The sequence below is a fragment of the Podarcis melisellensis genome, assembly GCF_964234715.1.
Source record: "Podarcis melisellensis genome assembly, chromosome: 5".
Classification (NCBI taxonomy): domain Eukaryota; kingdom Metazoa; phylum Chordata; class Lepidosauria; order Squamata; family Lacertidae; genus Podarcis; species Podarcis melisellensis.
In genome coordinates, this window is record NC_138537.1 from 68,908,906 (window position 1) to 68,921,451 (window position 12,546).

A 12,546-nucleotide genomic window follows, 5' to 3' on the forward strand; every position below is an offset into this window, starting at 1 on the left:
TCTTCTAAAAGTCAGATAGTTGTTTATTTCCTTGACATCTGATGGGAGGGCGTTCCACAGGGTGGGGCACCACTACCGAGAAGGCCCTCGGCCTGATTCCCTGTATCCTCACTTCTCGCAGTGTGGGAACCACCAGAACGGTTAAGAAATTTTAAGCTCACGGCACTTAAAAAGGACAAAGCTCTTTCCCCCAGTGATCCTCTACGGGGGGCTGGAAGGTGGGGGAGGCCCTTGAGGCAGCTGTCTGTGAGCCTGTTGGGTTTTCATGAGGAGGACTCACTAGTTCCTGCCACCTTAATCTGATTAGAGGGAGAAAATCCTTCCCACCATATTCTAACAACTAGCTGGGTTCAGAACTGTAACAGTTACCATTTGGCACTAATGAGGTGGCCTGATTATCTACTGTGGCCCAAACATTGGCTTTGGAGATGCTTGGAGACCTATCCAAGAGCAATGGGAAGAATGTTACATGCAGGCACTTAGAATATATTATGCTGCTGTTGGCTTGGTTCTGGGGACATTAGTTAAAATGGCAGTCGCTGTTGGTTTTAAAAAATAAATATGAAAAACATTAAAAACAGCAACCTTGTACTGCAGAGGTGTTCAATCTTTTTGAATCCACAGCTCCCTTGACCAACTACATTCTTTCTGCGGCACCCCTGTGGGGCTCAGGAGCCCAGTTATGTCACCCCTTGCCTGCAGAGCTGGCAGCTCCTTACCCCTTTTCAAACACACTCCCTTGTGGAGTGTTCCCTCAGCCTTCTGTCTCTCCCCCTCCTTGAGAGTCCTCTGGGCAGCTGTAGCTGCCACCTCTGGTTTCTGAGCTGCCTCACCCCTGCCCCAAAGACAGGTGCCTCCTCCCACTGCTCCACAGGGGTCTGGAAAGCAACTTCTGTCCAGCCCCAGAGGCACCATTCTCCTGGGGAGCTTGTAGCCAGGGCTGCTGCAACAAACAGCTGTGCAAGCCTTTGGGAGGCAGAGATGCAAAAGGGTATCCAAGGTGGGATGGAAGGAAAGAGGGATCGAGGCCAGTGTTGCCCACAGCACCCCTGACTATCATTCAAGGCACCCCAGGGTGCCACGACGGACTGGTTGAAAACTACTGCTGCACTGTAAACTTGGTGATACTGGATCTTTGGAGACATCCATTTGTTCCTCTGTTATCATTAATTCTCTGCCCCAGATTAGTGGGTTTATTTTAGCATGCCCAGCTCAGATTCTCTGCAAAGGATGTTTCCCCACTGCAAAGAAGCAATCATTTTCAGGCTCTAGAACATACACTTAGCCCCACCCCTCTGGACACATCTGCACATACACCAATATATCCCTTTCAGTCCATTGTATGGACTGGATATCTTCCTTTGGGGTCTTAAGGGAGCAATGTGTGTAAAGCAGGCATAGGCAAACTCTGACCCTCCAGATGTTTGGGACTACAATTCCGATCATCCCTGACCACTGGTCCTGTTAGCTAGGGATGATGGGAATTGTAGTCCCAAACACCTGGTGGGCCAGACTTTGCCTATGCCTTTCAAATGCACTTGTGGCCTGCTTTCCATAAAAACAAGACTTTGACTTTTTCTTGAACCATATGTAAAGAAAATAGATATCAAACCAGAGTTGGATTTTTCTTCTTCTAAATAGCTGGGTGCACAATTACGTTTTCTGTTCATCAGTTACAGCTGACTCCTTGTTCAAACAATATCACATCACTTATCACAGAATCCCCTGCAAACATTTGTTGCACTGTTCCTTGTTCTCTGTCCTCATTCTGTAAAATATATGTGCTTCTGTCTTTCATTATCTCCCCCACACTCTGCTATTCATTCTTCTCAGAGATGGATCTTCCTTCCACCACAACCCTTGCTAAAGCTTTCTGGATTGTGTAGGAAAGAGAACCACGATGTACAGATTGATGGCATCATTTTTCCTCCTAGAAGGCAATGGCTGCTATGTTTTGATATAGATGTGCTGACTGCTGCATTGTGGGAGACGGAATGGTCGCTGGCCATCCTGGAAAGACTGTTCTCCCCCACCCAAACAAGTTGAATATATGTTTTTAAAGGCACAGCAGGCAGCAAAAAGAGGCAGGCCTTACCTCAAACTTTTTGGGGTGTTTCCCACCTCCCCTATTCTGAAACCAAATGTGCATTGTTTAGGCAACAAAATGCGTTAACTCGAACCATTTTCGCCCACCGCAAATGCTGGTAGCTGAGGAGCAGCAAAGAGCTGAATTTAGAACTGGTTTAAGAGGAGACGGCTTAGGTAAAATAAGAAGCTCCTGGATTAAAAGCATACCGCATTATGTTAAAATGCAACTTAATCCCAAAGCTAGCGATATTTTCCAGACGGGGAATGCTCTGCGTGATGTGTGGCACAAGACCTTGTTTGGCAAGGAACAGATATTGGCTGCTACAGTGGAGATGAAATTGCTACTGCCAAAGGAAGAGGGAGGGAAAAGAACCAGAATTGGATTTTTTTGGGGGGGGGTGGTGGTGCGTGTTTCTTTTACGTAGCAAGCAAAGGGACATTAGAACGATGGATTTAGCAGCTGGGTTGTAAGTTCTGTTTATTTAGCTAATTGTTTTATTGAAACAATTTGCAAGACTCTCCCAAAATTATCTTCATCCTTCCCCAAGGCGCATAAATTTTATTGACTATACAAGAGTGGAATAGAGAGAAGGAAACGGGTCACTGCATGTCAATTGGAGATGAAGAGGCCACTTACTGTAAGTAGGAGCCTCACTTCATCAGGGACACATCACAACATGCTTCATGAGAACCCCCATAATAGTATCTTGGGGTCAGGAAATGTGCCATGAAGTAAGCTAAGTAGCTTGTATGCCAGGCAACCTTCCTTTTATTAAATCAGCTTAAGGTTGCATAATATTCCAGTGCTCTGGCCAATCCAAGTGGCTTTGCTTCCAGGGCTAATTGACAACTGAATGTTTCATTCTGGTGGCATGGAAGCCATCTTTGAAAGTGACCCAGCAGCACGGGGCTGCAAGTATCTTCAGGAAATGGGAACTACTGTTTTCAATAAGGGAGTAAGTCATAATATATTTTTAGCATTTCCCAGTCAGTCATTGTTCAGTCGTAAGATCTATTATTTTTTATTATTCCTGTGGCATAAGGTAAGTTCTTCCTCCCCCCATCATTCTGCCCTGTTCTAGCAAAACGATTTGCCTTTAATTTATTACAGTGGCACCTGGGGTTAAGAATTTAATTCGTTCTGGAGGTCCGTTCTTAACCTGAAACTGTTCTTAACCTGAGGTACCACTTTAGCTAATGGGGCCTCCCGCTGCTGCCGTGCGATTTCTGTTCTCATCCTGAAGCAAAGTTCTTACCCCAAGGTACTATTTCTGGGTTAGTGGAGTCTGTAACCCAAAGCGTCTGTAATCTGAAGTGTCTGAAACCCGAGGTACCACTGTAAAATTTTTTTAAAAATTACATCTCATTTTTTTTCCTCCATTTGAAAGAAAATTCTCCTGGTTAGCTATCGAGTGTTGTTGGAGATCTTGATGGCTTTGTGACATTTTTGTAGGTTGGATTCTGCTATTAAAGCTTAAATATCTTTTCTCTCTGTGTGTGAGCTTAATCTGTTCGTTAGAAGGATTTGTGCCAAGTAGATTCATTAGTCAAATCTTTCTCAACTTACTGCAAGTGGGGATTAACGGTTTTGCTGGCTCTGGAGTGCAACTTCCCCTCCAACCTTACTTGCGTGACCTCCACTTTACCCCCTTTGTGTAGCGCAAAGTTTTCCCTTACCTTGTGGAGTGATGAATTGCCCCCGTGAAACAACACGTGAAGCTTTTCACAGGTCTGAATATCTTTGCACAGATGTAATTCGCTCAGGACTAAGCTACGCATTACATAAATTGTGTGGCTCATAGCCATACTGTGGGATTTTAAAAAATAAAATAAAAACATTAACCTAGGTGCAACCCCCTCCAATTTTCATTGGGACCACAGCAAGAGGGCAGGTTTATCTCCTCCCCCTCCACTCACCTGACGAAAGTCCTGCCCCCCCCCCGGTGCCAATGCAGTTAGCTTTCCCCCCTAAATCCAACTGCAGTGTTTTAAAGTGAGGGGAAATTTTCATCAAGGTCCACACCCCACCCCACCCCCAGGATCACGGTTGGGAAGGAAATGGGTAAAGCTCACCTCCACAGATGCTGCTGTTTCTAGGGAAATTGGGCCCTAAACTGAGCAGCTAGACTGGTGACTGGGAGTGGCTGCCGAGACCAGATAACACCGATCCTGAAAGACCTACATCGGCTCCCAGTATGTTTCTGAGCACGATTCAAAGTGTTGGTGCTGACCTTTAAAGCCCTAAACGGTCTTGGCCCACTGTACCTGAAGGAGCATCTCCACCCCCATTGTTCAGCCCGGACACTGAGGTTCAGCTCCGAGGGCCTTCTGGGGGTTCCCTCACTGCGAGAAGCGAAGTTACAGGGAACTAGGCAGAGGGACTTCTCAGTGGTGGTGCCCACCCTGTGGAATGCCCTCCCATCAGGTGTCAAGGAAATAAACAACTATCTGGCTTTTAGAAGACATCAGAAGGCAGTCCTGTTCAGGGAGGTTTTTAATGTTTGATGTTTGATGTTTTTAATATTCTGTTGGAAGCCGCCCAGGTTGGCTGGGGAAACCCAGCCAGATGGGCGGGGTATAAATAATAAATTATTCTTATTCTTATTACTTGTATCTGGGATTAAATTTCCAAACCTCCTGATGTGGTTGCTAGCCACACAGTTAACGTAATTTGCACTTGGATGCTGTTTTCAGAGGTACTGTTTTCTCCCTTGTTTCAGCTGCTCAATGCTCAGCCCAGACCTGGTGGGACCTGGTGCAGAGGGGGACCTGATGGTACCCACTGCAGCTTCCAGACAGTCCTTGTCAAAATCAAGACCCCAAAGGGCCAGAAACCCCCCAGATAATGCTAGATCACATCTGGGGTAGAATTTGGCAGTATCCGCAACAATTTTTTAAAAAAACCAAAACAAAAAACAACCCTCCATATTTATTCTATGCCATTGCTTTAACCATTTGCCCTTGTCATGGTTCCAAGCGATTTCTGGCTTCCAGCTTGCTGTTTTGCAAGAGGAAACTTAAACATGGTTAGTAAGAAAGCCAGTTCAAACCAAGCTTGTCTTGCTTTGAAGGCAATCTGTAATCATGATTTAGGTAGTTAATGTATATGTTAAGCATTGTTTCTCAGTGGAACTTGATTAGAAACGTATTTTTAGAACAGGTGGACAGTGCCCATGATGATGGTGGAGTTAATAACATTGGTGTGTCCTTCTGATCAATGTCTCTTGGAGACCTTCTAAATTTCCCTCCTTCCGTGTGTCCATTGCACTGATCCTGCTTACCCAACACCTACATGCCACGTGAGGATTTTGACTAATGCAGAGACCCATCAGCGATATGGCTTCATTCCTTGAGGCCCACCTGCAAGTTTCAGTCCTTGCCTCGGAAACGAAAGTTCCTTTTGGTCCTTGGCAGACTACAGTCTTAGGAGACTCGCTGGTGGTTCTCTGTCCACCTCTTTGTGTTTAGATCAATTTGTTTCTCTCTCTTGTTGTTGGGATATGGGTGGTGCTGTGGGACGCGGGTGGCACTGTGGTTTAAACTACAGAGCCTAGGACCCGCTGATCAAAAGGTCGGCTGTTTGAATCCCCTTGACGGGGTGAGCTCCCGTTGCTGGGTCCCTGCCCCTGCCAACCTAGCAGTTCGAAAGCACATCAAAGTGCAAGTAGATAAATAGGTACCACTCTGGCGGGAAGGTAAACGGTGTTTCTGTGCGCTGCTGTGGTTCGCCAGAAGCGGCTTTGTCATGCTGGCCACATGACCCGGAAGCTGTACGCCGGCTCCCTTGGTCAGTAAAGCGAAATGAGCACCGCAACCCCAGAGTTGGTCATGACTGGACCTAATGGCCAGGGGTCCCTTTTCCTTTACCTTTTACATGTTGTTGAAACCGTGACTCAGAATTAGAATGAGAAAGGGCTTTCCCTTGCTTTTGAGAAACATCACTTCCGTTGTCAGGAGCTTGGAAGCGTTGGATGCACAAACTGTCTCAAAAGCCCCCAGAGTGATGTTTCCACGCCATCTGTTTCCATGCTGTCTGGCCCTTTTTTAAAAAAAAGTAAAAAACAAAACAAAACTTGAACGGAGCAGTTCTTTGTATATATATACATATAGCAGCAGATATATTAAATCTCCCCTCCTAGCAGTAAAAAATATCTCATCTGGGTGGAATAGGAACAAGTGTACAACTTGTTGCTGCCAGCACAAATAGCTCTGCTCTTCCACTTAGAGCTGGCTTGACCACACTCCAGAACACTTTGCGATCTCTCTCTCTGTGCGTAACTATCTCTCCCATTAAGTGGGAGAAGAATGGGCAGAGATTGGTTTCGCCCACCCAACTCCACTTCAGGCTGAATTCAGATTGTGTGCATGTACAACAAATGACTTAACCCCTTGGAGAGGTGAGGAAAGGAATTTGCTTAACAATTCTGAGCAAGACAAAGTTCTTCGACTTAGCAGTTGACTTGTGTTTGCTTTGCTTAATGTTTAAAGGCACATAGTTTTGCGCTCTCTCTCTCTCTCTCTCCTGTCTTCCCTCTCATTCAGCCATCATTCTTTCCCCCTTTCCTTGACTTGGGCTGAGGCCAACCCATTTTCTTGAGGTTTTGTTTGTGAGCTGCCAAAGTCATGCTGAAGGCACTTCAGGTCAGCTCTGCCTGGTTCAGAGACGAGCTGGCATGCTCACTGCTAGTGAAATATTTGGTAGTGACATTCCCTCTCCACATACAGACAATAAATTTGTATCTCAAAGGCAAGGAGGTTGCTTTTCTGCTTTTTCTGCTAATAGTTATTACTGATTGTAGCCAGACTCATTGTGCTAACGCTTTCTATTGCTAAGTATCTGATTTTATTCAGCAGGATTCTTAACTCTCTCTATATAACTATGTGCAAAGGGTAGGCAATGTGATGCCCTTCTGATGTTGCTAGACTACAACTCTTCTCTTCCCTGACAATTTGCCATATGGCTGGGGCTAATGGGAACTGGAGTCTGACAACATCTGCTGCAGGGTAGCTACTGAAGGATTCACATGCCTTAGGAACTGCTTCCAGCCTATCTTCTGTTGTAGCCTCCAACCCTAACCCAGAAAGATGTCAGCAGAGCTGTCAACTACCCGCATGCTGCTTTAAGGTGCACCTGTTAGCATCTAGGTACAGACAGCAGTTGGCTGCTTAATGCCAGCTTTGTCAGTGCTAGTCCTTTGGAGGAAGAAGAGATGGAGAGTCTAGATTCCGTCCCTCCCTCCAAATCACAATTGGTCCTGTCTCAGCCGATACAGCTGGCCATCTGCTCGGAGTTGCACACACAGTTCCCAATCCAGTGCCAGGAACAGTTTTTGCAGGAACAGTGTGTGCAGTCCCAGTTTCTGATGCAGTGATCCAGCAGTGGGACTCATGCACCTTTTTTGTCCATGCATTTTCCATTCTAGGAAGCAAGGAGTGCATATGCATCATCTTCTCTGGATCTGTGCATCTGTATTATTATTATTTGTGTGTTGTTGTTGTTGTTGTTGTTGTTGTTATATTTATACCCCGCCCATCTGGCTGAGTTTCCCCAGCCACTCTGGACAGCTTACAGAATTGTACCGAGGTAGTGGTTGTTACACCATTTATGTACTCAGAGGCACTTCCTTTGATGTGGATAAGTTTGGCTAAGGTAGCATAGGAAATGGAGCCCTTCCTAGGTTTGGAAGACCTTTCAGCAAGAGGACTGCTAGAGCCTGAACTTTATTCTAGATTTTTTAATATTGATACGTACTGAGGGGGTGTGGAAGATTGTGGTTCTGGGTTTCCGCTTTGTGCATACTTTTTCAACCATCAAAATGCGTCCAGTTCACATATTTATTCATAGTTTGGGAAATTATGATAGTGTACAGGGAAAATATCTCTGTCTCAGATACTTGGAAAATATTTAAATCCTCTTGTTTGCTTGCTGGTTATTAAGCGTGACTCCTTTCCCAAAAATAGAAAACCCCATTTCTGTTTTACATATGATATGGTAGTAAATAATGATATCATGTAGTCTTGGAAGGAAAAAAAAATCCTACTAAATTGGGCCAGTTTAGAACTCTCTGTTGTCTGTTTGCATTTAGACAGCTAAGGGAACAGACTGGGAGGAGGTCCTACAGGGCATGTCTATTACCTCAGTGTTGTCTAAGGAGGGCCTGATCTGTGCTCAGCAACTGAAGTGTAGGCTTCACTTGCTCAGTGTGTGTTGCTTGCCCCTCAGCCATGGCTATAGGCCCCAGAACATTTTTTAAGGTCAATTGTGGGAAAGGGGGATGGGGGTTTGAGGAGTCCACATGAAACATTTTACGGGGTGGGTGGATTAGCCAGCATTACTGTAGGAGCAACTGATCTGTGCCCCCCCTGTGTGGCAAAGAGTGGGGCAATAGGGTAATAATTGATGTAGGGAAATAATTTACGTATGAGTATGTGAGAAGAGAAGGGACGCAAGTGGCACTGTGGGTTAAACCACAGAGCCTAGGACTTGCTGATCAGAAGGTCGGTGGTTCGAATCCCCGCAACAGGGTGAGCTCCCGTTGCTCGGTCCCTGCTCCTGCCAACCTAGCAGTTCGAAAGCATGTCAAAGTGCAAGTAGATAAATAGATACCGCTCTGGCGGGAAGGTAAACGGCGTTTCTGTGCGCTTCTCTGGTTCACCAGAAGCGGCTTAGTCATGCTGGCCACATGACCCAGAAGCTGACTGCGGACAAACGCCGGCTCCCTCGGCCCATAGAGCGAGATGAGCGCCGCAACCCTAGAGTCGGTCACGACTGGACCTAATGGTCAGGGGTACCTTTACCTTTACCTTATGTGAGAAGAGAGGGAAGGATTTCTCCCCTTTCTCATCCATTCCACCAGCTGTTTATAGAGTGATGGGGTTGAGGGGTGTTTCGGGAACCTGATTCATGTTCCTTTGGACTTTCCCCTTCAAAATGACTAGTAGACATCCAGTTTCTCTGTGAGGTGCAAATGTGTTCGGATGTGAACGTTTTCCTTTTAGCTGGATGAATTCCACTCACTCTTTGGCCATTCGTTGAATCTGCTGAATGTTTGCAGGATGTTTCATGGCTGATGAATTCCTAGTGGGAAATCCAGCTGTTCTCAGTTCCACTTGGTGATATCATCACCACCATCTAGCTTTCTGTCTTTATTTGAACATTTTGTTTATTCAAGATTGGTCTTTTATGGTAAAAGAAGATGTTCCTTCAGCACCTGGCACTGTAGCAGAAGGGCAGAACAGGGAAAGAGGGGAAATTATTAGCAAAGTTTACACGTTGCTACTGAGAATATTCCCCCCCCCCAATGTATTTGTTTGTTAAATATTTATCTCTTGCTACATCTCGACTTCCTTTTCTGTAGAAGACAGCAATCCCTCCTTCCCTTCTGTAGCAATTCCCTTCTGTAGAATACAGCAATCTTTCAGAAACATTTTCATGGGTGTTTTGAGATAGGCAACAAGGGAATGAAGTCTAGCGCAGGGAGGGCTAATCTTTATTGCACAAATTCTTAATGCAAGGGTAGTCGGGGCAAGTTCTCTTTCAAATCAGGAGTAGCCAATGTGTTGTCCTCCAGAGAGTGTTGAACTACACCTCCCATCAGCCCTGACCATTGACCATGCTGGATAGGTCTGGTCAGAGCTGGAATCCAACAATTTTTGGGGAGGGCACAGCCTTGACTGTCTCTGCTCTAATATAACAGGTTTTCCCTCCTCCAGTGATTCTAATGGAAGATTATTCTCATCTTTCTCCCTTTGCAATTCCCACAGCGCATGCTAGGTTCCTTCTTACAAATGGAGGACTCCTATAGAGACATACTAAATGTGTATCAGGTCAGGGAAGAAGAGGCAGGGAGGGCAGTGAAAGAAGCAGAAAGAGGAATGAGCTTTGGTGAGACGGCATACAAGTCATTCCGTGTTTATTCAGCATTTGATCCAGGATTGATGGCAGGAATTTGTTTGCCTGTGTGTGAGTGCGAAAAGTGGAAAGATGTAAACCACCACAGAAATTTCTATTGGAAGGTGATACAAAAATTTGTGTTTGTTTAAGTAAGTGAATAAAGACTGGGCCCTATTTGTATCTCATATGCATAAAATGTTTCTGGGATAATATTTCCACAATGTGCCCTTTATTTGCATCAGTGTGTCCCAAGCTTGTGTCTCCAGCTGCTTTTGGACTACAATTCCCATCATCCTCAATCACTGGTCTTGCTAGCTAGGGATGATGGGAGCTGTAGGCCAAAAACAGCTGAGACCCAAGTTTGGGAAACACTGGTCTACATTACCCTTTCTGCTGTGCAAGATGCCACTTTGCGTGACACCATTGGTGGATAAGCCATTATTATTATTATTATTATTATTAGTAGTAGTAGTAGTAGTAGTAGTAGAAACAAATTAATAACCTGCCCTTCTTCCCACACAAGCCCATTATAGGGTGATTTCTTTATTGGTATTTATGTGCCAAAGCAGCCTTATGTGTCTTTGTGTAGCAAGATACCAAGCTACCATGTCCTGAGACGGAAAAACACTTAATATCTTTTCAGCCTAGGGTGGCCTCTTTGCTGCTGCCTCATTTGTTCTGTTAGTTTCTCTCACAAAGGCCCCAGTCACCCTCCTTACAACTAGATTCAGACCAAGGGAAACCAGGTCAAAACCGCAACTCCTCTTGAAGTCCTCAGGTAGAAATGGGGGTTACTTTCTACAAAAGTAGAGCTGAGGTTGTAGGTAATAATCACTGTGCTGCTTTGAGGATGAACAAGGTAAGGGTTGAAGGATGCTTCATACTCAAAACGTGATGCATACTTTTTAACCCATGGCTTTTTTTTTTGTATTCCCTTCCCCTCCCCCGGCTCCCTAGGTAGATGAAATTTACCACGATGAATCATTGGGGGTCCACATCAACATTGTGCTGGTTAGAATGATCATGGTGGGATACAGACAGGTAAGATAGTAGTAGCTTTTCTTTCTAATGTGATATATGTGCAGGCCTGTGTTTTAGGCAGAGGAAGTAAGAAGTTTTCAAACCAGTTCACATGGTTTTTCTGTACTAGCTGTTCTCTAATTGGCCAAGAGTTAACATCCCTCGTGCCAGAAATAATGGGGTATATAGTGGTCAGAACCTTTGGCCATACGGGTGTTATTGGACTGCAGTACCCATCAGCTTCAGCCAGCATGGCTGGTGGTCAAAGATGATGGGAGATGTAGTCCAACAACTTCTGGAAGGCCAAAGATTCCCTAGTCCTGCTCTGCTGGGTGGATTATAAGAGATTGTGGGCACTGGGGAGGTGGTAGAGAGATGGCAGTAGAGAGAACAACAGCAGATTTAACGGAAATCTGTACTTTCAGAGAACTGGCATGTTGTAGCCTTGGAGGAACTTATCACTTCAGACCACATGTAGGAGATCTAATGTGTTGGCTGTTATCCATATTCTTAAAAATAGAAAGTAGAGGAGAGGACTGAGCAAACGTAGGGCTCAAATGCTAGGGGAAGACTTGATAAATGTGGAGATGGCTTGTCAGTCTTTTAACTGATCTCCTTAATTTTCTGTTCATCCATCTAAGTCAAGGTTGGCTAGTCCTTTTTAGGCCAAGCGCTGCATAGATGGCCAGCCCCCTCTTTGAGGGCCATATGGGTGTGGCCAATGCATATTTGTACATGAGTTCATGCGTGTGCACATGCACACTCGCGCACATATCTGTTCACTTGTTCACTCATCACACCTACAGGCCACCTACAGCACACGCATCACACATGAAGAACACACACACACACACACACACCATATTTGCAGCTGAGGGCTTTCCTGAGTAAAAAGCAGTTACTGCCCCTCTGCACTGCAGCCCTGGAATGACGATGGTCAGTTGCTTTTTGCTTATCACAGGCTGAGAGTTTTTATCTCCCCATCTCAGCTTTGAGAGCTATAGCACTGACGTTGAGAGATAATGCTGTGGCTTCCAGGATTCGGCCCACAGGATAGCTGCCTAAATGTTATAGGGAGTTGTCTCCATGGAACAGCATGTTTTGAGTTGTTTTACGGGGTTTTGTCACTCATGGAAGAATGCCTTTTTAGGTCTCAATTTATTTTTGAGCTGCTGACTCATTATGAGAAGGCAAATTTCCAATCAGCTGCAAGCCTCACTCCGTATTTCTGACTCAAGAGTATGATTTTTGAACTAGAGTTTCTGAAACAGACTTTATGAAGCCCTACTTTAAATTCTGGCCAGGCTCACTCATCCTGAATGAATTTCTCATTTCCTCGTTTCCTGTAGTCGATCAGTTTAATAGAGCGAGGGAACCCATCTCGGAGCCTGGAGCAGGTCTGCCGGTGGGCCCATTCTCAGCAGCGCTCGGACCCAGAACACGCAGAATACCATGACCATGCTGTGTTCCTCACCAGGCAAGACTTTGGTCCCGCAGGTATGCAAGGTACTGTATTTATCTCGATCAGGTATGTGCAGTTTGGT

General features: G+C 45.4%; 1 protein-coding gene across 5 annotated transcripts in view; it reads left to right on the forward strand.

Annotated features, from left to right (window-relative positions):
- Positions 1 to 12,546, forward strand: part of ADAMTS14 (ADAM metallopeptidase with thrombospondin type 1 motif 14) — an 83,193-nt gene that overhangs the window by 26,969 nt on the left and 43,678 nt on the right. For 4 of the 5 annotated variants that reach the window (XR_014168730.1, XR_014168731.1, XM_081913071.1 and 1 more), the window contains exons 5-6: positions 10,940 to 11,023; positions 12,352 to 12,508. Coding sequence is in view for 3 of the 5 variants with exons in the window: in XM_081913071.1 (XP_081769197.1) it covers positions 10,940 to 11,023; positions 12,352 to 12,508 (241 nt within the window). In the remaining 2 variants the exon portion in view is untranslated. The remainder of the gene's footprint in view (positions 1 to 10,939; positions 11,024 to 12,351; positions 12,509 to 12,546) is intronic. The other variant, XM_081913072.1, reaches the window with a different exon arrangement.